We start from the raw sequence: 26,574 nt of genomic DNA on the forward strand, positions 1-26,574 counted from the left end.
TAGATAGTACTTGTGGCTATTGCAGTCAAGGTATAAGGCGCAGTTCGTAATAGCTTGACATTGTGAAGATGGTGGAACAAAGATATTAATTATGCACGTTCGAGGAAGATTCCAAACTTAAACAAGAACAGTTCACTTTATCTCTAGGTAGGATAGATAGTTATATAGTTTGGTAGACTAATGTTTCACCAAAATGTTGTTTTGGATTGCGGGTTTCGTTTTGCGGTTTGGATCGTTAGTACTTGATTTATACATTCTGTTTGAATCAGGCACTTTCTATGGAACGCGTTCTGAATTCTGTTCTGAACGTCCGTGCGATTCCATGAATAAAAACAAGCAGAACTAACCAATCGATGGTTTAAAATATATATATAATTATCTAGAAATTTAGTTTTTATTTCCATAGATGTCTTTTCTATATATGGCAGTGTCTCAGGAAAAGACGACTCGTCATTTTAACTTTCAAATGCGGATAATTTTTGAAACGCATAGATATGAAGGCTCAAATTTCGATGGTGAATTGTTACACCATTTATTGGACTAGGTGTCGTCGGTTTGGCCAACTGGTGTAGGAGAAGAATTTATATTGAATTGAGAGAGCACCTCACATCATCACATGCTGAAAATGTGGATGGTGTGAAAGGTCCAGGTGATTGCTGCAGGGGTGTGAAAGGTTGGGAACCACTGATATAAGGGCATATTTACCCAATAGTAAGATTATTATTTTATTTTCTACAAAAAGTGAGATTCTAAAATGGAAAATATAGTTCAGCAACTTCTGTTCAGTCAGTACCCTTAAAAATCACAAAAAATAATATCTATCTACATTTCTACAAACAAAAATAGGGTCCTTAATCTATGAAAGAATTATGTGCAGAAACAGATAACTTTAAAAAAAAGAGTTTAGATTTTAAAAGGGGCATATTTAATGCCTTAAATCCTGTGGGTAGGGGCTTCGGTGAGTTTGCTAATACATATTATTTTTATGTGTATTGGGGCATCATATAAATTTTTAGTCAGATGTCTGTGGTTCCTGTAATTATAGAAATACTAAATAAACCCTATTAAACCTCATCAAAAACGTTATAATTATACAGCTTTTGTGATGGTGGCATCCAAAAATGGTTGGTTCTTAGTTTTAGTGAAATTGCAAGTACCACAGATGTCTGAGTGAAAATTAGAATGGTGTAAATCGATGCTATCAGTGTCCCTGAAACATATACAAAGTTTTTACAATCCCTTTAAAACTTTCATAAGATTAAGAATCCTTTCACAACTAAAATCTATTGCACTACCTATACTACATTATCAGTTTCAGTTTTACCCTCCAAAATAAATTCCATTTTGGCAAATCAGACCGTGGCCAATTCCTTGAAAATCATAGACAGATTACCAACATATTTGAAGAAATTATATGCTTTCCAGTAAAATTACAATGTAAGGCTTAGAATTTGACCAAAAAATACAGAATTGGAAATTACTAAAATCCTGAATTCACCAAGCATCAGAGATCAGGATTTCCAAATTTCAGAATTACAGATTTTTGACAAATTTAAAACTTGCTCAAAGCTTGCCAAACAGAGCAATTGCAAATCAGCAAGGAAAGAGCTCTTTGCAAAAAAGAATTCAACTTTAAAACATTGTCCAAAATTCCAAAACTATAGTCATTTTCAGAATTTGGCCTTACAGTAAAATCACCTTTTGGGAAAGGCAAGAACATTATTTCAACAATTAAGATATAAAAGCATACATAAAAAAGCTAAAAAGCGCTAAAAAAGCAGATAATTATCAAAAAAATGAAGAAAATAATAATTACAATGGATCATGAAAATGTGGTTTACTCTTTTCATGAAAATATATAGACAAAAATTTACAAAAAATAAAAAAGAGAAATCTTTAAAAATGCACAAATCGATTGTAATAAAAAATATGGGTGGTCCAAAAAAATGATAGACATATTTCAGGGGAGATAATCAGATAATCAGGGTTAATGATTTTAAAAATACTCAACCAGTCATTTTAGCATGTAAATTAACATCTTGTACCAATTTACATAGAGAATTGTTATCAAAGGTCCATAAAAGATGCAGAATTTTTAACATTTGCAAAGAAAATGTCCTAAAGATTAAAATCACAGCCAGTCATTTTGGAAATACAATCAGACATGACTGGCAAATACAAATAAATCAACAAATCTATATCAGTAATACTTTGAAACTAAAAAAAAATCTACCACAGGGTTTGTTAAAATAATCTCAATCCTCAAAAATCCAAACCCATTTTTGCAATAATTCTTAGAACATAAAACTTTTGGAAAAGAATTTCAAGTAAATTCATAAGAAGGCCAATATGTCCGCCCTTCTTGCAGAAAGGCTAATAAATTAAAAAGATATATAGTTATATTATGCAGCAGTATAGAGCATGCTAGCTCGAAACTTGGTGACTCTTACCAGCCTGTGATAGATATTTTAACAGTCATTGAATAGGAGTCGCAGGTCCACAGAGGCCACAGAATTCTTCAGGGAGGCCACAGGCAATTCTTTCACTATGTAAAATAACAAAAAATTGCAAGTAGGGGAACCATTCCAACCCCTGTAAAATAAGACACTGAAGAGTCAGCAAGTTTCAAACTAGTAGTATATGAAGAATATATAAAAACATGTACATAGTGAGCAAAGTAGACAAGATTTATAATAAATGATAAAAATTAACAAAATATCACGCTTTCTAAGTAATTACCTTGAAAGTAATGCTTAGAAAAGTGATTCATGCAATTACCAGTACTTTTAAAAGTAATGGCAAAGTAATTCTTGCTGAAAGTAATTGGTTGTGTCATTTAAAATGTAAGAAGACCCTTTAAAAAGTAATTGATGAATGTGTTTGAAAAGCAAGTAATGATTCTAAACAATTACTGTCTGTTCAAAGTAATTGTCCAGAAAAGTAATTGCTTAGACAGGTAATTGCTTTTCTTCCGTTACTTTAAGAGAAAAGTAATTTAAGAAGTATGACTGCTTGTGAAATAGTCTAAATTAGTCCAAGGTATACAAAGTATCAAAGAAATTCATAATCAAACATAACCTTTCCGAAGCAGTAACTTTCCTATTGCTTATCAAAGAAAAACAGGATTCCAATTACTTTTCAAAGAAAATCATTATCATTCCAATTACTTTTAAAAGAAAAGCAGTATTTTTACAATTACTTATAAAAGTAATATATTACAACGGATAAAAATCTAAACAGTTGTCAGGGTTCGACTCTGTGTAATTTGGACGATAAGTTTTCCCTCTCGTGGAGCATTCTGCTCCTTCTTTCTTCCAACTAATGTAACTTCTTTCTGTACGCCATTCATTTCATCCGTGGCTGTAAAAATATGTTTGCCCATGTAGGTATCTCGAACCATGTTGGCATTCCAGATCTAAAATGAAAATAAATTGAGTTTTACATCCTTATAATATGGTCATGAATCAGTCATTGAGATCTACGTTGTAAAATCAAAAAATCAAAATGGTGTTGCTTTATCTTCAAAGAGATTGTAAAGAGGTTTTCTAAAATTTGAATGTGTATCAAGGACACTGATAGCATCAATTTGCACCATTCCAAATTTGCACTTATACGTCTGAGGTTCCTGCAATTCCATTAAAACCAAGTGTTTTATGACGACGCTAATCGCAAAATATGCTTTATCACATAAGTACTTCTCGATAACATCCAATTTTAAGCCTGTAACAAGTGTAGTCAGGTTCACCTATGTTTCAACTCTTCAAGGGCAAGAACTCTTGAACTTACCTGCAGATTATTCTTACTGAGATATCTCCCCACGGCAACAATTTTCTGAGTTTACTTGATCTTGAGATTTCAAAGGATTTTATCCATCAAAAGTCAGAAGCTGGATTCGATTCAACACATTAAAGTGTCAAGGGCAACAACTCTTTCCTCGCAACATTAGTTCAAGTTACTCTTTGAGAAATAGCCTGGCAATATTATTCTTCAACAAGGGCAATAACTCGTTCAGAAGAAAGGAAATATCTATACAATATTACTTTTCAACAAGGGCAATAACTCTTGTACTTACCTGAACTTTAAGAGGTTTTTTAAGAGGATTTTTTCTATAGAAGACAGCAGATTGGTTCCACTGTGGATCCGTTGTATTTTTAGCAGCAGTTGTCGTGACGATTTTACCCTCACACGATATCACACAATAGGGGTCAGCACCTGAAAGAACAAAATGAAATGAAATGGAATTTTACGCCCTTTATGGAGCTTTTACCCTTCTTGTCTGTACCTTATTAGGCTAAATGAATTGAAATGGTGTTTTGCTTCCTGCAGTGAGCAACAAGGTAAATTTTGACAGGACTGCAGCATCAGCTTACTTTTTTTTTATGCCAATTGTAGAGGGAGCTTTAATGTGCACAGTCTATAACACATTGGGCTAATAAACCTCTAGAGTGCCTATAATGTAAAGCCATTTTTTACCTTGTAGATCTTGTTTCTCTAAGCCATGAGCTCGGACAACTTTAATATGAGTGACCAAGCTTGGTGACTTGCTTAAGCAGCTGTACCATTTCTTCTGAGGACGGTCGTGTACCAGCTCTCTGAAATCAAAATAGAACGTGCAAATTGATGCTATCAGTGTCCCCGATACACATAAACAATTAACAAATGTAGACATTTCTCCAAAATTCGAGGGAAATAAACTATACTCACTTGAATTTATTGGGTGTATCTGTGTAGACTCTGATCAAAAATTCAACCTCAACGTTAGGTTCAAAGGTACTGGGTATGATGACATAACGACCCTTTTCGACCGTCTGCCGTAAAAACATGGATCTAGAGTCGCGGAATACTGTAGACGTGACTTTCTCGTGTAAACCCAGGTTATGGATTCTGTATTTACGATTGAGTTCAACCTGCAAACAAAAGAATGATCATGGATGTCCTATTACAGAAACATATTTTAGATTCTATTTTTCTGCACCATACTGGGCTAATGCCATGCAGTGTGCAATGAGGGACATTTTGCAAAGACAGCGGCAATGTCCTACTATTTTTCTATTTCCAATTGTCAACCCCTGAGACCTGTATCACTGACAGGGCAAACTAACTGAGAATACAACATGCAATAAAACCTTAAAGTGAGTTACCTACCCTGAATAAGGTAAATCCTATGGTGGCATTAGTGCTGCCCTCTTTGTTTCTGGTTGACTTCTGCATCAGTTGGATCATGAAGTCATCTTGATTCTCTGTCACCTCAAATATATACTGAAAGGGACGAAATGAAATGAGTTCCGTAGCACAATCAGATATAGTGTGCATCTCATTAGATGATGTCATTTGCATTAATAAGGCACTACAAATGGTGGTCATGGATTCTATTATCAGTTGGCATCTGAAGTCTTAATAAGTTATTTAGACATTAAACCTGCTGTTATCTAAACTTACCATGGGGTTATTCAAAAACGAGTCTCTGTTATTGGCACAGCCACCAGCTCTGTTGGGTTTTTTCCACGCCCCATGATGAAGTCCTTCCACCCATGTTTTATTCAAGGACAGATAACTGGTGTTAACAACTCTACAAATGGCCACGTTGTGAAAATTTGCACAAAAATCTTCCATGGTCATCCTGGAAGAAAAAAATACATCTGTATAGTTTTTGTCTAAACTCAGCAGGGCTGCTGATTGGGCTCTAATTTTTGGACATGACTGGCAGAGAAGCTCAAATGTCGGATGAGTAAAGACTCTGATCTGCTTCACTGACAAGAAAGAAACTAGATTAAACCAGAACGAGAATCTTCCACTACAGCAAATGTCCTCACTGAGTAATTACAGTCCCCCTACAATTTCCAAGGGTTCTAGTTAACTACCAAATCTGTCAAATTTCTCTAGCTAAGTTTAAGATTCCCATTTTATGTTTCAAACAAACTCCCTTGAATCAGTGAAATTTTTTCTCATCTTACCAGAATTCGCCATCGTCCTCATTGACCAAACCAACTTTTTCTCGGTCAGACTTGCTGATCTTATTCCATTCTTCAGAACTGAAATAGAAAAGAAAATCAAATTTTTCATATTTTTACCATGTTTCATTGCAGCAGGTAAACTTCATATTAGGGCCTATGAACACACACGAAATTTGTGAATTTTAAACAAGCATCTACTTACCCATCACTGAAGGCACCTTTCCATTCTCCCTGCCCCCAGGGATTTCGGAGCCTGACCATCGGCAGTTTATCTCGATTAAACAAACCAAACAACCCAGACCCTTCTAGGTGGACATTTTTAACGGCTGTGATACCATAGGCGTGACCTTTGACCAACCCTGAGGATGTGGAGGCTTCCATTTCATCTTGAGACGTAGCCTGGAAAATGAGAATAATGTAATGAGGCGCTATAAGGTTTGAAACGCTTGGAATGTGAAAGCCATTATAAGGAATAATATTACCTTGGATTATTCAATGCTGTTAGTGGATTTCAGGGAATTAGGCGCTAGCAGGTTTGAAACTGGTAGTTTGTTTGTTTATAAAGAATAATACCATTGATAAGGCTACTAAGACAGACAATGCAAGGGAGATAACTCACTGGAATAGAGGCAGCCATTAAAGATCGTCTGTCCATGTCTTTCTGCATTCTGGCAAATAGCGCTACTCTCTCTTCAGCATGTGTGGCTACGTTGGCTTTGATCATATCGATAGTGTCTGACACTCCACCAGTAAAATCTTCTAAGGCTTCAGCTAACTCTCCACCATCCAATACTTCATAACAACCAAATAACCTGACAAAACAAAATCAAATTAAGAGACCTTTGAAAGTTTATCTGGAAAGGAAAGCCATGCTCTTCAGGGTTAAAACTAACCCAGTTCATGTTCCTTTCAATCCCAGACCAACATTCCTCACGTACTAAAAAGCATGCATTAGAACGCTGGCTGCCACGAGCCAGTTATCCCTGTGACAACTTTTCTGACACCTCTTGCAGGAGCAGTAAAATAAGAGCTCTATCAAGTTTTTTTCGATATCATTACAAAAGGGGTAGTAAATTCTTCATTTTTAGCTCCTTGCTATCCTCAACTATGCAGATACATTTACTAAGACATAGGAAATACTTTTGAGGCGCCAAAATCAAGAGCACACCAACAAGATCTCACAAGAAAAACAACAGCACTGATATATCTAGGCTAGTACTTACTTGGCAAACTACAGCACTGATATATCTAGGCTAGTACTTACTTGGCAAACTACAGGACTGATATATCTAGGCTAGTACTTACTTGGCAAACTACAGCACTGATATATCTAGGCTAGTACCTACTTGGCAAACTACAGCACTGATATATCTAGGCTAGTACTTACTTGGCAAACTACAGCACTGATATATCTAGGCTAGTACTTACTTGGCAAACTACAGCACTGATATATCTAGGCTAGTACTTACTTGGCAAACTACAGCACTGATATATCTCGGCTAGTACCTACTTGGCAAACTACAGCACTGATATATCTAGGCTAGTACTTACTTGGCAAACTACAGTACTGATATATCTAGGCTAGTACTTACTTGGCAAACTACAACACTGATATATCTAGGCTAGTACCTACTTGGCAAACTACAGCACTGATATATCTAGGCTAGTACTTACTTGGCAAACTACAGCACTGATATATCTAGGCTAGTACTTACTTGGCAAACTACAGCACTGATATATCTAGGCTAGTACCTACTTGGCAAACTACAGCACAGATATATCTAGGCTAGTACTTACTTGGCAAACTACAGCACTGATATATCTAGGCTAGTACCTACTTGGCAAACTACAGCACTGATATATCTAGGCTAGTACTTACTTGGCAAACTACAGCACTGATATATCTAGGCTAGTACCTACTTGGCAAACTACAGCACTGATATATCTAGGCTAGTACTTACTTGGCAAACTACAGCACTGATATATCTAGGCTAGTACTTACTTGGCAAACTACAGTACTGATATATCTAGGCTAGTACTTACTTGGCAAACTACAGCACTGATATATCTAGGCTAGTACTTACTTGGCAAACTACAGCACTGATATATCTAGGCAAGTACTTACTTGGCAAACTACAGCACTGATATATCTAGGCTAGTACTTACTTGGCAAACTACAGCACTGATATATCTAGGCTAGTACTTACTTGGCATATGCTTTCTCTAACAAGGCACTCCAGAATTCATTCTTACTCTGAGAATGTATAAAAATTAATTCGTCATTGACGGTCGGCAAGAAATCATCGATCACAATCTCCGTCCATTCTCCAAATCTCCAGAATTGAAATTTAAAAATTCCTTGATATTCTTCTGGTTTCTGGTCATCCCATTCTTGTTCTTTGGAATCAGGAATCACCTAGGTAACAGAACAAAATGTAACCTTTACACACCACTATAGAGTGTACAATAAGGGAAATGTTAATATTTCTGACAGTTTAGGGATATTTAATATGCACAGCCTTTAGTGAGCAAGGCCTCAATTAATTGCCCCACCCAAATCACATATCTTGACCACTGACAACCAAAATTAAGCTGAAAAGCTGCAAATATGGAATAAAGTGGTTTCTATGGTTACCTTGTGCCAGATTTCTTTCTCTTGAGCCAAACAAGAGCTAGCAGCCACAAACCAACAGTTACCAAGACGACCTTGTGACACATCACCAGAGCTAGCTCCCTCTACAAATAACTTTGGATTCTCACAGATTTGCTGAAAAAACATTAATAAAGTAAACACATGAGTATCCTGTATCTAAAGTTTAAAAAAAGAGATTGCAGTATCAGAAAGTCTGACATTTTGGCAGGACAGTCGGTCATGTACGGCATGTACGGGCAAATCATGATCCCTGATCAGAAGTTTTATCTTTCTAAGAGGAATTGGTATAATCAAACAGAGCTGGACATTGCCAATTGTGCTACGATATGATTTTTATCACGATTTAAGGATTATGATGTCACTATCGCAAAGGCTTTTTTTTATACTATTAGTAGATGTTGAGATAGTGACATCATCAAACACTTAGTTTTAGTGGAATTGCAAGAACCATAGACATCTGATTGAAAATTGGATTGGTGTAAATTGATGCTATCAATGTCCCCAATACATATCCAGTTTCAAGGAGATTCATATGTTTTACATGTTGAATTTGACAGAACACTGAGATGAATATCTTTTCTAATCAAGTAAGCTTACTTTTAATGTAAATTATTCTTTATAAAGAATTTCAGAAGTACACTTAGCTAAATTTCTTTTCAAATCAAACTGCTTATTACGCAGTTCTTTTAACCTTGAATTTTCCCACTCATTTCTTTTGACCTGTTTTTATTACGCATTTCTTAATGTTTCTCTCTATTATATTATCTAGCTTGTCTCATAACTAGGTCACAGTGACCTCATTGTCGTTAAATTCATATCTAACTTGTCGCGGCTATTGAATACTATTTATAATTCTATCTGTTGAATATTCATGAACCAATCAATGACATTCTTTACAGGCCAGTTATGAGTGATATTTTGAATAATTTCATTGAGAGTTAACAATGAACTAACCTACTTCGATGTATCTAATAGTTTACATGCAACTCTATGCTGTAGACAATAAGGGAAATTTGTCAAAAGCTTTGTATCAATTCACTAATTTGAAACTGTCTGGAGATCTTGTTCAAATATCATATGTTCAAAGTTTTATCATGTTCAACCTTCTATCATGTTCAAATTTCCTAAGTTCAAACTTTATCATGTTCAAATTTCTATCATGTTCAAATTTCTTAAGTTCAAACTATATCATTTTTAACTTCTATCATGTTCAAACTTCTATCATGTTCAACTTCTATCATGTTCAAATTTCCTATATTCAAACTTTTATCATGTTCAACTTCTATCATGTTCAAATTTCCTATGTTCAAATTTCCTATGTTCAAATATTTATCTTGTTCAAACTTCTATCATGTTCAACTTCTATCATGTTCAAATTTCTTATATTCAAACTTTTATCTTGTTCAACTTCTATCATGTTCATTTTCTATCATGTTCAAATTTCTCTCATGTTTCTTATTTTATTATGCTCAATAATTCATCAACCATTAGCTGGAAATATGCTGACTCTCACTTTCTATATTTATCAAAACAACAATCGTACCATTGATTTTTAAACACTGTAACACATGGTGGTTTAATACCATTTTTTTATTGTAGAAACCACAAATATCAAATATTTTAAAATTTCAACTATTTGCCACAAATCTCCACCATATTTGACCCAGCATTGAAAAATAAATCATAGTGACCCAACTCAAAAGTGAAATGAATTTTACATCCTACTTTTATGCATCATGTGGGCTAATGAAGACAGTCAAAACTATGCATTGTACAATGAGGGAAATTTTGCCAGGATACAGGCATTTGCCTGCTATCTTTCAATTACACAACTGTCAAGGGATCCTTACCCGGTTTCCTCCTGTCAGTGATGCAGGTAAGAGGGGCTGACATGGGACAATAAACCCAGGCCCCGTGTGCTACAGGCTGTGCACGTTAATGATCCATCGACAGTTGGAAATCAAAAAAGAGCAGGCTAATGCCGCTGTCCTGGCAAAATTTCCCTCATGGTACCCTGCATGGCGTTGTCCGTCTTCATTAGCCAACAAGATGCAGAAAAGTAGGACGTAAAACTCCATTCATTTCATTTCAAGGGATCCTTAACATACACAGTCTGCAGCACACGAGGCCTCGGTTTATTTCCCAACGGCTAAACGCTCTATCCATGTCAGCTGCTTCAAACTGCATCCCTGACAGGGAGAACTAGAATTAATATCTAGATGTTAGTAGTGCTTTATGAAATGAAATGGAGTTTTACATCCTACTTTGCATCCTTTTAGACTAATGAGAACGGGCAAAGTTCTGCGTTGTGCAATGACGGATATTTTCAGAGAGTCCACACAACTGGCATACCTTTTGTTATTTTGATAATGACTATAACAGTAGTGTTTTATGAGGTACAAGTACTAACTAGTGTATTAAAGTGACAAAACAAGTTATACCAGTACGTTAATCAGTCTACAGGGTCAGCAAGTTGAGATAACTAACATTTTTTACTAGAAAAATACTAGGCTATATGACATTTATATGAACATTGATAATCTATCATATCTTGGAGAGTACAAAGTCTTTGCTTATAGACCTTATAACATCTAGGACCTTTTGGTGGCTAATAGAATGAATGAATGAATGAATGAATGAATATAAACACCCATTCATTTTCCTAAGAATCCATTGCTTATTGAATAAATGAATGAATACAAACATACATGCCATCTCTCATATTCTTATCATGAATGAATGAATGAATGAATGAATGAATGAATGAATGAATAACATAGAACATCTCCCTACATGTCCATTGATTCATAAATGAATGAATGAATGAATGAATGAATAAATGAATGAATGAATGAATAAATGAATGGATAACCTTAAGCTTGTTTAAAAATACTTTGTATCAAAGATACATAAATTATTGAAGTAATAAGGAATGCATAAATAAATAAATGAATGAAGTCAATGAATGGATGAAAGGATAAGCCTATATTCTCCAATGATGATCAAATGAATGAACCAATCTTGGTTACAATCCCTTTGTTTCAAGGATACATTAATTCTTGAAGAATGAATGAATGAATAATTGAGTGAACAAACATATGAATGAATGAATGAACCTACCTTTGGGCGTTTCCACACTACCCCAGGTATTTTATTGGGGGTATAAAACAGGGATCTATCATCAGGAGGGAATTCATTATCAATAAACAAGGTCTGTTTTTCTTTACTTTCTTTTTTTAAGGTGTCATAATCCTGGTTCTTGTATTTCGTCACCTTTCCAAAAATATGCTTCAACATTTTGGTCTTTTATGTCTGGAAAGATAAAAATGGCTAAAATCAGCAGATTCACTTTCTACTATCCTGACCTAGTCAGAACAAATAACACCATGCAGTGTCCAATGAGTGAAATTTTGCAAGGACAACAACTGTAGAGAGGTCTTTATCATGCACAGTCTGTAGTACACAGGGGCTGGTATATTATCCCATCCAAACTAGGCCTTCTTCCATGTCAGCCCCTCTCACCAGAACGCCCATTTGAATGCGATTTCTGCATTTTTTGAGTAGCAAGGCTTTAGTTAAATCAAGGGGTATTTTTTTGTTTCTTTGACATGATAAATTTGAAAATATTTCAAAACTTAACAAGTTAATCAGTGCATTCTATCACTTTAAAAGGCAAAATTTGGGAGATTTACGTTTGGTGTTGGTGGATATGATGGTTTTTGTTATAACCACCTTTGTTTAAAACTGAATATTAAGATTTATACATCAAAGAAAATATGTGACCCTGAGAGACAGCTGGTAAAAATCATTCAACTGAAACATAATTAATCAATATTCATTTTATTTTATTTTTCTTAACACTTTTATACTTTCTTCCAGCTTGGTCCAATAACACTTCAATATTTTTATTATCATAGGCCAGAACTGTTAATCATTGATGGAAAGTAGTAAAGGGGCTGAGGCTCCAGTTTTCTGACAAATTGTACCTTAGTCTCCAAAACGTGAATTTTTAAGCTTAGTCTATTAGTAATAGTGTTCACAGCTTACCATCGATATTTAACCCTTGAAATCCATGTGTGTCAGAATTGTCCGTGTTTGAAAGTTAAAAAGACAAGTTTTCTTGAGCTATATATAGAAAAGACATCTATAGAAATAGCAAAGATATTCCTCGTTTGAGATATTTTTGAAGGAAATTTGCGATTTTCATATATTTCTAGTACTTCTGAAGACTATTTAAAAATTTTCAAGACTCAAAAATGTCCCTTTAAGACAGTTAATTGACCCTGACCCTAACTAGAATGGATTAAAAAAACCAATGTTGCAGTGGTCTCTCCCAATCCTAAATTCTGCAGCACCACTGATTACATGATAAAGTACCAGTATTTAGACATTCAAATCTGACAATAAATAGAGACCTAATTGTGCTACAGGCTATGCCATTGTTTAGTAAAACTATCCTCATTGCACACTACAAGGCATTGTCTAAGCTTACCTTCAAAGGCCCAAACAACTCAGACAAAGACAATCACAGTAGATGTATCACATGTATCACCTGTATGTTATAATGTCATCAACAGGTAAAAACACAGGTGTGGCACAACTCGGTATAATGTTAGTTATGTGTTTAATACCTTGACCTTTTTCTTGACTTTTATACACAATCTATTGACATCTATTTAACCACAATTTTCTAACTTTAATGGCTATTATTTAAGTGAAGAAAACAAACTGAATATCCAGAGTGTAGAGTTAACAAATCCGTCAAATTTTTAGCTTTGAACTTTAAAGGGATTGTAAAGAGGTTTTCTAAAAAAAATTATGTGTATGGGGGATACTGATAGCATCAATTTGAACCATTCCAATCACAAAATCCTTGTGTGAGCAAATTGTCGATTAGTGACATCATTAAACACTTAGTTTTAGTGGAATTGCAGGAACCACAGACATGTAATTAAAAATTGGAATGGTGCAAATTGATGTTATCAGTGTCCCTTATACACATAAAAATTTAGAAAACCTTTTTACAATCCCTTTAACAGAGTATATGTGCACATAGTGAAAATAGATAATGTATTTATAATGATACAACCAAATTAACTCAAGAGCCTAAGGGCAGGGTCAAATTGGATCAACGTAATTAAAAACTCAAAAAGACTTGTCAAGTTATTCAAGATTACACGCCTACTAAAATATTCATTAATCTTTACTCAACTCAATTGACCTTGTTTCAGGCCAAACCCTGCGAGAAATGAATGACTTTTATTTTCTTTTACCCTGAGTAATTGAATGAATAAAAACCAGGGCAGCTGATTTGGCTTTACATGCCGGACATGACCAATGGAGAAGTCGAAAAGACCGACAGTTTTATTAAAAACTTTAACATCAATCAATCATTGTATAAACCACGCCACATTGCCAATACTGTGGTTCACTTTATTCAAATAGCTTCACATGAAGAAGCAAATTTTACCCGATCAATCCCAAGAAATTAAAATTTTTTTCAATTAATGGGGTGCAGTTTTGCCCAGCTCAAAACCTTATCACCAGACAAATTGGAAAATATTTTTGTGCAGAATGTTAGGTGTAATACTTATAAGCTTATAGCTCTTTCAAATTTTCCTTTAAGACATTGTTTAACTTTTTATGTGTACTGGGGACACTGATAGCTTTGATTTGCACCTTTCCAATTTTCAGTTTGACGTCTGCAAGTCTACTTAAACTAAGCATTTTATGATGTCACTATCACAAAATCCGGTAAATATTCCTAGTGATGTTGTTGTCAGAGCCACAGACATCTGACTGAAAATTGAAATGATGAAAATATAAGCTTTGAGAGTCCCTGATACACATCAAATGTTTAAAACACCTCTTTACAATCCCTTTAAATAAATGCTAAAAGCTGTCCATAATCTTGAAGTCAATCCGTACAATAATAGCCAAAAGTATGTAGGTAAAATATTACCCACACAAAAACTCAAAATATGTATCATCAAAATTCCTAAAATATGATTCAAATACTTCGAACATTTCATTTGAAACCCTAACATCAACTTCAACTCAAAACTAAGATTCAAAATTTACTACTTGAACCCAAATTTTTGAAAAGCCGCACCTTTACCGGTGCGAAAAGCCAACAATGTGGAACTTTCTTGAAATTTGATACTTTGTTGATGCCGACCAAGATTTCTAATGCATCGCCATGTCTTGCAAAATTTCCGCCTCAGAATTTCACCAAAAGGTCTAAATACTTACGATGCATTAAAATGAAGTTAAAATTCAACTGCAAAACTTACCTAAACTCGTTTGTGCGTTAAAATCCTAAAAGAAGCGTTGGTTTCTGCTATTCTTGTTTATTGCCGACCGCACCCAACGGAAATTACCGGAAAATACCGAACATTCTTTTAATACGGATTAAATAAAGGATTATGAGTTGATGTCACATTCAGTCATCATTGTGTTATACCATTGTACGTAGTTTTACTACAGCTTTGAAATTTCAAGTTAGGCATCTGCACCTAGATTTTATTTCAAATTCATTTTCTCCATCTGTTTTTCAATTTGCTAAATGATTAATCCAAGGCCACGGGTGCTGCAGGCTGTGAATGTGAAAGATTCTTCAACAGTTGGAAAGTAGGACTTTGTCCTGGCAAAATTTCCCTCATAGCACACTGCATGTTTTCCATATGCATGAGCCCAATGAGATGCAGAAAAGTAGGATGTAAAACTCCATTCATTTCATTTTAACATTTAGAGAGTAGGCTAATGACCAATGTGCTGGCAAAATTTCCCTCATTGCACACTGCATGGTGTTGTCTGTCTTCATTAACTCCATCTAAAGCAGAAAATTAGGATGTATAACTATAACATTTTTATGACCCCATTAAATTTTATTTGATTTTTGAACAAACAAAATATCTTTTATGTTTTTCTTTTAAAAAACAATTTTATTCAAAAAAAACAAAAATTATTTTCTGTTAAAAAAAAACATACAATTTTCAAAAATAAAATTCTTTTCAAAATTACAATTTTTCTTTTAAATAATCAACGATAGTTTGGATCATTCGTTTCCCATCGGAAAAATCAAAGGAGGAATTCCGCAAATTGAAACATCCATGGATACATTGGTCAAAATGTTTCCTAACTACATCAACTCCTGCCGATTGGAGCCGCGACACAAAAATGATATTTTCATCTCTTAAAGTGTCGTACTCCACTGATAAAATAAAAGTCGGAGGTAACCCCTTTAAGTTTTCCAACATCAATGGAAAAATGTAAGGATTTGACAAAAACTTTTGAGCCTTTTGAAAATCTTTTTCCAAAGTTTTTGGTAATTTGTCTTTGGAAAATAATTCCGTTTGTTTGTAATCTTTTGGGATAAATTCATTCGGCAGCAAATGGAAATCTACAAATTTTTTACATTTTTCCCGAACAGTTTTGGAATAATATCTTTCAGTTCCAATAAATGGAAAAAAATCTTTGCTAAAATTTACATAAGCTCGCACAAATTTTGCTTTATCATCACGATTAAACAAGATGGCCCCCGTTTGGTAACTAGGCAAATACCAGTCGCATCCTTGAAGGACTGGATACACAAGAATCTGTAGTCTTATTCCAGGCTTATGATGTTCATCTCTTAACTTCGTTGAAACGGCTGCAGCCAAGTTCCCTCCGGCACTGTCCCCTGAAAAATTATTTGAAATATTGATAGGAAATCAATTCTAGGCCCTATCGAACTTTCTGCTCCTTATTTGCCTTATGAAGATGAGCCATTGTGTGTAGTGTGCAGTGGAGAAAATTTAACAACATTGAGATCAATTTCCTCCAGAATAAATCGAGCACATGTATATAGGTGCCTTTCTGCTCCTGACTTGTTTAATAATGAACTATTGTATAGCAGTGTGCAATGAGTGAAATTTAGCACATAAGTCTGATCCTTTGACAATTTCAACTATCAAGGGATATTTAAATGCAGACTGCACAGATCCATCCCCCCCTCCCCAACCTTTCTATTCTTCTATATTTCATACCAAATCCAATTTACCTTGCATTAAAAATATAACTTGTAAAGTTGCTTTAAGAATATATTTCTTCAATTTAAAATGAAAACTAAATGATGATTTAAAAAAGGACTCAATATGGCAGTCAAAATTTTTGTTTTTTTTTTTAAATATAGAGATTTGTTAAAAACATTTAAAGATAAAGAACACAAAAATCAAATTAATTTTCAATCCGTAAAAATTACCCAGTTATAAGATAATAACTTTGGCACAGATTTTACATAATTAAAATACATTTTGTGTTGTTCTTTCTTAACCCTTTTAATACTAGCAGAGGCCCTATTGGCCATATATTCATGTGATATATCGATATACCTGAGCCGCTTGTTACCAAATTACAAAACATTAACGTCATACACTTTCAGTTATAGAAACTACTATATATTACAAGGATAATAACTTTGGTTCACAGGTTAAGAATCCTGAATCTTGTCCATCAGCTGGTCCTTGGCCAAATCTCTTGGCATTGATCTTTCCAGATTATCAGTACCCAGCTGGGTTGACTGGAATTATGACTGAAGATAACTTATTCAAGTTCAAGGGTTAATTTGTTAAGGCGTATTCAAATACACAAATATTTAAAATACGTGAATATTTAAAATATGTGAATATTTGAAATACGTGAATATTTAAAATACATGAATATCTAAAAACATGAATATTTAAATACACAAATATTTGAAATACGTGAATATTTAAAATACATGAATATCTAAAATCATGAATATTTAAATACACAAATATTTAAAATACATGAATATTTAAAATACATGAATATTTAAAATACATGAATATTTAAAATACATGAATATGTAAAAACATGAATATTTAAATACACAAATATCTAAATACACAAATATTTAAAATACATGAATATTTAAAATACATGAATATGTAAAATACATAAATATTTAAAATACATGAATATTTAAAATACATGAATATGTAAAATACATAAATATTTAAAATACATGAATATTTAAAATACATGAATATGTAAAATACAGGTATTTCCATGAATTTTGAATTCCAGGAATATCTTAACAAATTAATATCAAAATACACAATTATTTAAAATACAGTGAAAATATTTTATTTCGTTATTATAATTTTTTTTTCAAATAAAGACAAATTTCATTATAAGTTTTGGTTAAGAGTTCATAATGGAGATACGAAACCGGAGGCACGGGGGAAAACGATCCATGAAATGCTTGTCGCACATTATGCATGTGAACTTTGACCCCTGCCTGCTTTAACCTTTGACCGTATATAAGTCCTTCATCGCGTAAAACATCGAACTCTGCATTCACGATATATGCTGAGGCCACGTTGCTCAAATTTGCTGCCATTAACGGAGCAAAATACGGATTTATCAGCAGATCTTCAATTTTGGAGGCAAGTTCGATATTAATGTCTTCATCCTTGTATTCAAATTTTTTTGCCCGATCCTGTAGTTGCTGTGGCAACAGTTTTAAACTGATGTATTCTGAATATTCGGAATGTCTTAAAAACGGAGACGTATGTAAATTGTTTTGGAAATATGCAGAATTTTCCGTGAGGTTTTTCAATCCCATGTATAACATCCAATACTGAACCATTGAAGCCTTTGACAGCATTCCACCAAATCCTCCATTTTGTAAAAATGATGGTAAATTAAAATCAGATGCCTGTAGACAAGGGTATATTAGAAGCTGTAATTTTAATTTTGGTAAAAATGATTCTGGTTCATAAGAGAGTCTTTGAGCCACGGCTGCCGCCAAATTTCCACCAGCGGAATCTCCTGTAAGCAGAAAGCAAAGCCGTTGGGGGGGGGGAAATGAAATACAAATAAAGAATGAAATGCAAATGAAGAATGAAATACAAATAAAGAATGAAATGCAAATAAAGAATGAAATGCAAATAAAGAATGAAATGCAAATGAAGAATGAAATACAAATAAAGAATGAAATGCAAATAAAGAATGAAATGCAAATAAAGAATGAAATGCAAATAAAGAATGAAATGCAAATAAAGAATGAAATGAAAAGCAAAACGAAATGCAAATGAAGAATGAAATGAAATGCAAGATGAAATGCAAATGAAAAATGGTATGAATGGAGTTTTATGTATTAGTTTTCTGAACTTGATTGAGCTAATGAAGATCGGAAAGGCTGTATGCAGTGCGTAATGATGGAAATTTAGTCGGAACAGCAGTAAGGGTCTCGGTTTAGTGTCCCATCAGAACAGCTGGACACTTTTTCCATGTCAGACCCATCCAAATGAAAACCTATTCAAAAATAACTTTGCAAGAAAGGAATTTTTAGACATTACCTGCAACTGCAACTCGTTTGGGGTCTACTCCATATTTGGCGCCATTTTGTAACAAATGTGTTGTCGCTGTCACACAGTCGTCAAACGGAATCGGGAATGGATATTCTGGTGCCAGCCGATAGCTGAAAAAAACCATGACAACAGACTTAATTTCATGCAACCGTGCAAACGATATCATATAAAGTTTTCAACACTCTGATAGATTGAATTACAACCCTAACCGATTGAGCTACAACCCCTCATTCAAATATATCTAACAATATAATCAATTGAGAGTTAAAATAACATACTTAACAGAGACTACAATGATCTCAGCTTGTTTAGCGATTAGTCTTGTGGTCAAATCATATTCATCTGAAATAGAAAACACGATAAACATTAAAGTGATACTACGTCTTAGTTTATGAATTTTACAGGGATTCTGTTGTAACTTTATGACACCAGGTATGCTAACTGATGAATATATACTCATATTGACCATTTCTAAAATTTTCTTGAGAGCCCTCTAAGACACTCTATGAGAGGCTTGCCACCATGACACCACCACAGAGTAATCAAAATTTGAATTCAGCCTCAACAGTTGTCCCCCCATTGAGTCAGTCTGCCCCTTATTTGTACCCCCAGTCTCAGAAGGCTGGCGCAACCACTGGGTATATCTCTCCTTATGCCAGAATTTAACCCTGGACCAGCTCACCAATTAACAGTGGATGAAATAAAGAGAAAACTTGGGTCAACATGAAGCACAAAACCAATGATGGTGGTGGGTGTTATCACGTAAAGTAAAAAACGCCCACAAATTCTCCTTACCTATACTAAATAAGACCCACCCCCCTCCGTGTAGAAACACCATAGCAGGAGCAGGTGTCTGAATTTTGATTGGTTTATAAATTCTAACTGGTACACCATCAAATGTTGCATCCCAAACCTGGAAAGATAGTAAAAAAAAATTAACAAATTGGAAAGTGATAGCCTACACAAGGCCTGCACTCCCTATAACAAAAAATGTTGTTAGATTGCAATGGAGACAAAACAGAGAAAACCAAATTGTTCTAGGCAGTAATAGGTATTAGGGGGTGAGAGCCGACACCGGGCCGACACTCAAAGCCTATGCATCAGAATTTTTCTAACCTTGAAGAGGATTCCAACCCATGGCCCCATCGCCTAGCAGACAACAATCCAATATATAATAGGGTTAGCCTAACCAGGTTTGGGTTTCTGCAGTATCAATAGTTTTGTAAGTTTACTAATCTGACCAGATCTAACGAAGAATCAACAACCAAACCAACAACACCGAATCATCCAATTTGAACCAATCCAACTACCAACTACTACGACTACCAACAACTACCTAGTTTGCGATATCAGCATCCGCTGGAAGCGAACGTTAACTTGTCATCTACCGACTAATCTGAACAATGCCAGTACAATCGATCATAGTGCCTTGAGCTGCAGCCAATAACAAATGCCCCACTCATTGTTTGCGACAGTAGCCTATCTACAAATAGTCACAGCCTCCAAAGATTCAAATTGTTTATCAACTCACCTCCAATGCAGGATCATCTGGTTGCCTGGCGTAGGCGATGTTTAAGAATTTTCGAGTCATATTGATGCCACTATCATAGCCTAGTAACTCACTTACACCACCCTGAAAATAGTACGCACAAAATTAATACTTTATTCATTGAAAATTCCATCTGCACTAAGGGTCAGAACTCACCCACACAACCCTGAAAGTAGCAGGTAATTTTTAATAAAATGATATTAAATGAAGTTATTTTGATTAGGCTAATGAATTTTGCAAAGTTATAGACATTAATCTGCTCTTTTTCGATTTTCAGAGAGTGAGTGTCGAACTCACTGAGCCTTCGTTTTTACTTTGGGGCCAGGGAGCGTTTGTTACCCCATACCCCAAACTCCCTAGAAAAGAGAGCAAGGTCCAGTTTTGGCCCCAACACTCTTTAATTTCTAATTATTATACATTGTCAAAGAATTGCTGAGGAGCCCCCCTTTGACAATTCTGAGACCCCAGACTGTAGCCCTTATCAACTTACAATAAGGTTGACAGTCTTGAAACCGGCCAGAACCGTCCGTAATTTCCACGGCTCAGAAAATCCATGAGGTACTGGCGTGTACAGGAAGTAGGCCAATCCAAGAAAAATGGCTGACCAAAATATCACGAAGTTTTGAAAACTACACAAACCCATCTTTGGTTTCCTGCAAATAAATAAAAAATAAAATAAAAATTTTGCAAATCCCACATTTGGTAGAGTACATGTGGCCCAAATCTCCCCTATCTAATTTTGCATGCTCTGCATGTTAAACTTCAAAGTATCACTCTCAAAATTTATAAATTTAGGTCATTTTCATATCCCACATTTATTACAGTCCATGTGCCCCAAATCTCCCCTATATGATAACGCATGCTTTGCATATCACGCCTTGTGTGCCAACTCTCCCCTATGATTTTGCAATCCAGCAAGTCCAGCCCTGTAATATGCAACCAAGTTCAAATCACAGAAAATAATCATCATTTTCCTATAAACTAAATTTCATACGAACCCTAAGTGAGTTAAAACGGCAGTATTTGTCCGGGTGACACTTCATAGTAGTTGGACAACTTTTCACCTCTTGTACATTATGAATTATTGTAGCGTATTGCGTATTATTATAAGTTATGATCCATGAAGGCTTTCTTCGACTTTCTGATTTGCAATTGCGTCTTGTTTTTGCAACGACGAACTTGCAGATTCACACATTAGTTAAGTTGATTTGGCAAAGAATGCAGGAAAAAGCAAAGTTTAGGGAATGAAATAGCAAAAAAATAAATGCATTACCTTGCAAAAGGTTATTCGTCGTTTGATATCGATTGTTATCATTTAGGTCAAAATCGTTACATTGTTTTACAAAAAGTGACAAAGTTCATCTTAACCTCTTTGTACACGTAACTGCTTGAATTGTAAAGGGTTAAGGCTATCCAGCAAATACTTTTCAGTTTAGCATTCAAGGAGAAGTTGGAAAAAGTTTTGATTCCAGTGACACGCATTCAGTCTCATTGGTACCGCGTAAGAGCAAATAGGTCAAGGGAATTAACTCTTGATTAAGATCGTATACTGTAGATTTCCGAGTCCAATGCGCACCTTCTATAAGACGCATCTAGTTACGTGTATTTCATTTTTTTTTATGTTAGAAAAAGGACATATTCTACTTTTTCTTATATTTCTTAATAGGGAACCTCCATCTGATTGGTCAATCACTTTTCACCTATTGTTTGGTCTCCCAGGGCAATACATATACCTGTGTGCAATGAAGGAAATTTTACCAGGATAGTAGTGTTATCCTACTTTTTTTTAATTCCAACTGTTGACTGATCTTTAACACATGTAAGCCAAGCAAAAAGCAGATGGGACAATAAACCGAGGCCCTGTGTGCTACAGGCTGTGCACGTTAAAGTTGGAAATTGAAAAAGAGCAGGCTAATGCCGCTGTCCTGGCAAAAATTTCCCTCATTGTACCCTGCATGGCGTTGCTCGTCTTCATAAGTCCACATGGTGCAGAAAAGTAGGATGTAAAACTCCATTCATTTCATTTTTTTCTTTGGTTTAGTTTTCTTTGAAAAAGAAGCTATTGAATATCAGTAAATTCAAAGTTCAGAATGCTCCAGGAACATTCGTTGGGATGGGAAATTTGAAAATAAACAATAACTACAAACGAAAACAGATTTATTTTACAGATTTGTAGCATAGTCAACAAAAAATAAGCAGAAAAAAAAATATTCTCTATTTCGAAACTCCAGAGAATCTGATAAAAAAATTTAAATTTTAATTTTATTCCCTTGAAAAAGTTATCTTACTAACAATTTGATAATATCTGTGGTGAAGCTAAAGGTACCGGCACACAAGAGGTCTGAAAGTCTTGAGTAAAATCTTGTGTGTCCCCGTGCTTCCATGACAGGATTGTCTCGCATCCCGACAGGTTTTATATGTCTCCAATTATTTTATTGTCTGCAAGACAGACCAACATCATCCAATCAGATTCATTTTCATTTCAAGTGCATAATCTGCATGTGATTAATGACATGGTGGAAAACGACAGACTGGAGATTTTTGGCTCCTCGTGTGCCCATGTGTAGTTAAATCTCTTGGCAAGACTTTAGTTGGCAACAAAAGATTCCCACCTAGATCGTTCGTGTGCCCACACCTTAACAGGCTTAAGAGGAAAGAAATTTAAAAGTTCTGCCAGAGTTGCTCCTTTCCTAATCCCCCCTGTCCTCAACATTGTTTTTCATACCATCTAAGGCAGAGTAAAGAAAGAAATTTTGCCCCAAAAGAGTGTTTGTACTATGAAAGTTGGTTTCATCAAAAATACAAAATTTCATAGCAATTAATAACAAAATTTCTAATTCTTAAATTTTCAAAAAATTGAAATTCAGAATAGTCATGATTTCTAAAGAAAAAATACCTTAAATATGCCACAAGAAAATATTGTTTTTTAAAATTGAATTAAGCTAGATAAATTATTCGTAAAAAAATCTGGCATAGTTTTACCATACACGACTTAAAGGGACAGATGTGCTATTTGACCAATCATACTTTAGTCTCAGAAACGGGAATTTTTTTAGCTAAGCTAATCAGCTTGCTGTCAAACTTTGAGCCTTCAAATCCATGCGTGTCCAGAATTATCCACCTTTGAAAGTTAAAAAGACGAATCGTCTCTTTTTTGAGAAACTGCCATATATAGAAAAGACATTTATAGGCATAGGAAAAGAAATTCCTAGTTTGAGATATTTTTGAAGGAATTATGCGATTTTCGTACATTCTAGTACTTCTGTAGACTATTTCCATATATTCAAGACTTAAATCAACCCCCAAAAATGGCGCACCTGTACCTTTAAAGACATGAAATAAATTCACTTCATACAGTTCAGCAGTATTCAAAACTCACAGAAAAAAAATTGGTTATTACTATTGCTGAACACTCCTTTTCTGTCAAATTAGATTCTTCTGCACAAACATTTTATAAAGCATTCTGTTGTAATGAATTCAGGATTGGAATAGTCTATTTCCATACAAGGGTGGTATATTAAATAAAATCTTGAGGCAAAAACAGATTGTCAAAGATAAACACTGCTTTAAAGATAGCTTTGAATTGCTTATAAAAATTCTAATCCTTTTAACAAAAAAATTGAAAGCCAAAAAATCCTTCAAAAGAGAGCACAAAAGAGAGCACAAGATGGAGTCATGCATTCTCCATTATAGCGTTGCACACAAAAATTCTACAAAGAATGGTCAAATTCAAGAGCAATCAAGAGCCAAAAAATCTTTGAAGAGTGTGCAAGATAAAGTTTTCAATTCTCCATTGTCGCGTTGCACTCAAAAGTTCTAGAGAGTTCCATAAAGAAATGGTTAAATAGTCTTCATTGGCCGATTTTCTAAAATACACATTTCAAGTCTGTCACATAAAATTCTAATGTCTCAAATTCAGTGTTTCAGGCCCTCCATTAACGCTTCTCGAAGCACTGGTGTCAGCTCTTGCAAGCACGCACCAAAAACAGACTCATTTGTCTACAAAAGAAAAACAAACAAAACAATTGGCTAAGTTCAGAAGACAATTATTGACTTCAGTGACTTCTATGATCAGCTGTTTAATAGTGAAGTCACAATATGCTTAGTGGAATTGCAGGAATCACAGACGTCTTAGACAAATCAAAGCTGTAAGCTGTGCAAGATACACATAAAAGTAAAGAAAATCTCTTTAGAATCCCTTGAGGACATCGTGTTCAAACTACGCCACCATTCATCTTGATTCCTTGTGGACGTGGTAACACAAGTGAGAGAAATTACACATTCGTAGATAAATATTGTCCAATCAAAATTGAACCTGAAATCTTTAGAGGAAATCTCAGTGTAGTTGGCTTAGGTTAATAAAAAACCATCTCCCGTATTCGGGATACGATGCCTTGAGGACATTTTAAGTATCCTCTTTACAATCCCATTATGTATATATTATGTCCTCGAATGTGTATTAAGACATTTGACCTAATTTACTAACCTGAACTTGTTTGACAATATTAACAAGCCTTACGTAAATATCAGCATCTGTAGCGAACGTTTCTTTCTGCATCACTTCTGCTATAGACCAGATGATTTTTGGTAGATTACTATTATTTGCACCCAGTACTGCAGGGTGGTTCCTGAAATTGAATGTTCTACTTTTTAGCAATTTGTTACAGTAATGAATTAAGCGTCTAAAACTCACTGAACCACCACAGCATAAAGGCCCCAAGGGTATTCGTTAAGAAAATAGAGCCCCTGGAACAGAAGTTCAGGGTGGTTCCTGAAATTGAATGTTCTACTTTTTAGCACTTTGTTACAGTCTAACTCACTAACTCACACAGCATTAAGGCTCCAAGGTTGTTCGTTAAGAAAATAAAAAAAAAAAAACAAATCAATGAGCCCCTGGAACAGAAGTGACAAACTCTCGAAGCAATTCCAGTCACAAATGTTTGAGAAGAGGTGTGTTAAGTACTCACATGTCAATCAAATCACAAAGATAGCCAAAAATATGAACAGCCTCATCTTCGTCTTCGTAGACTGGCAGCCATGTCACGAATCGTGGAATTATATCATTTAAGTTGACTTTACTAGAGTTATATTTACAAATCTTGGTCACGGCAGAAATACAGTTCTCTGTAGCGTTGACGTTCTCTGGTGATTTGGATTCTTCCCTTTCTATCACTTGTACTAATATTGGCAGAGATTCTAGAACGAAATAAACTTCAGTTTTATATCCTACTGTTCTGTATCTTATTGGACTAATGAAATGAAATAGAGTTTTATATCCTACTGTTCTGTATCTTATTGGACTAATGAAATGAAATAGAGTTTTATATCCTACTGTTCTGTATCTTATTGGACTAATGAAATGAAATAGAGTTTTATATCCTACTGTTCTGTATCTTATTGGACTAATGAAATGAAATATAGTTTTATATCTTACTGTTCTGTATCTTATTGGACTAATGAAATGAAATAGAGTTTTATATCTTACTGTTCTGTATCTTATTGGACTAATGAAATGAAATAGTAGTTTTATATCCTACTGTTCTGTATCTTATTGAACTAATGAAATGAAACATATTTTTATATCCTACTGTTCTGTATCTTATTGGACTAATGAAATGAAATATAGTTTTATATCTTACTGTTCTGTATCTTATTGGACTAATGAAATGAAATAGAGTTTTATATCCTACTGTTCTGTATCTTATTGGACTAATGAAATGAACTGTTCTGTATCTTATTGGACTAATGAAATGAAATAGAGTTTTATATCCTACTGTTCTGTACCTTATTGGACTAATGAAATGAAATAGAGTTTTATATTCTACTGTTCTGTATCTTATTGGACTAATGAAATGAAATAGAGTTTTATATCCTACTGTTCTGTATCTTATTGGACTAATGAAATGAAATGGAGTTTTATATCCTACTGTTCTGTATCTTATTGGTCTAATGAAATGAAATAGAGTTTTATATCCTACTGTTCTGTATCTTATTGGACTAATGAAATGAAATGGAGTTTTATATCCTACTGTTCTGTAT

General features: G+C 34.5%; 3 protein-coding genes across 3 annotated transcripts in view; all 3 read right to left on the reverse strand.

The window, feature by feature from the left end:
• Positions 1 to 712: 712 nt before the first annotated feature.
• Positions 713 to 14,961, reverse strand: LOTGIDRAFT_205978 (hypothetical protein). Its single transcript, XM_009046196.1, has 14 exons — positions 14,901 to 14,961; positions 11,728 to 11,919; positions 8,590 to 8,721; positions 8,162 to 8,370; positions 6,574 to 6,766; positions 6,157 to 6,353; positions 5,955 to 6,032; positions 5,440 to 5,620; positions 5,204 to 5,259; positions 5,043 to 5,076; positions 4,705 to 4,907; positions 4,474 to 4,592; positions 4,073 to 4,212; positions 713 to 3,415 (listed from the first exon to the last, which is right to left on the reverse strand). The coding sequence occupies exons 2-14, from the start codon at positions 11,902 to 11,904 to the stop codon at positions 3,233 to 3,235; spliced, it is 1,902 nt and encodes a 633-aa protein (XP_009044444.1). The 5' UTR covers positions 11,905 to 11,919; positions 14,901 to 14,961; the 3' UTR covers positions 713 to 3,232.
• Positions 14,962 to 15,535: 574 nt separating this feature from the next.
• LOTGIDRAFT_184909 (hypothetical protein) lies at positions 15,536 to 22,026 on the reverse strand. Its single transcript, XM_009046197.1, has 7 exons — positions 21,809 to 22,026; positions 21,026 to 21,188; positions 20,518 to 20,619; positions 19,782 to 19,899; positions 19,265 to 19,328; positions 18,975 to 19,096; positions 15,536 to 16,288 (listed from the first exon to the last, which is right to left on the reverse strand). Exons 2-7 carry the CDS (start codon positions 21,176 to 21,178, stop codon positions 15,627 to 15,629), a joined length of 1,221 nt encoding a protein of 406 aa, XP_009044445.1. The 5' UTR covers positions 21,179 to 21,188; positions 21,809 to 22,026; the 3' UTR covers positions 15,536 to 15,626.
• A 2,305-nt stretch (positions 22,027 to 24,331) lies between these two features.
• LOTGIDRAFT_184912 (hypothetical protein) overlaps positions 24,332 to 26,574 on the reverse strand; it is a gene marked incomplete at its 5' end in the record, with an annotated part of 12,818 nt that continues 10,575 nt past the window's right edge. Inside the window, 4 exons of the mRNA XM_009046198.1 lie at positions 24,332 to 24,534; positions 25,022 to 25,163; positions 25,503 to 25,761; positions 26,310 to 26,319. Coding sequence (XP_009044446.1) covers positions 24,451 to 24,534; positions 25,022 to 25,163; positions 25,503 to 25,761; positions 26,310 to 26,319 — 495 coding nt within the window. The 3' untranslated portion in view covers positions 24,332 to 24,450. The remainder of the gene's footprint in view (positions 24,535 to 25,021; positions 25,164 to 25,502; positions 25,762 to 26,309; positions 26,320 to 26,574) is intronic.

This window comes from Lottia gigantea (assembly GCF_000327385.1).
Source record: "Lottia gigantea unplaced genomic scaffold LOTGIsca_10, whole genome shotgun sequence".
NCBI classification, from domain to species: Eukaryota; Metazoa; Mollusca; class Gastropoda; family Lottiidae; genus Lottia; species Lottia gigantea.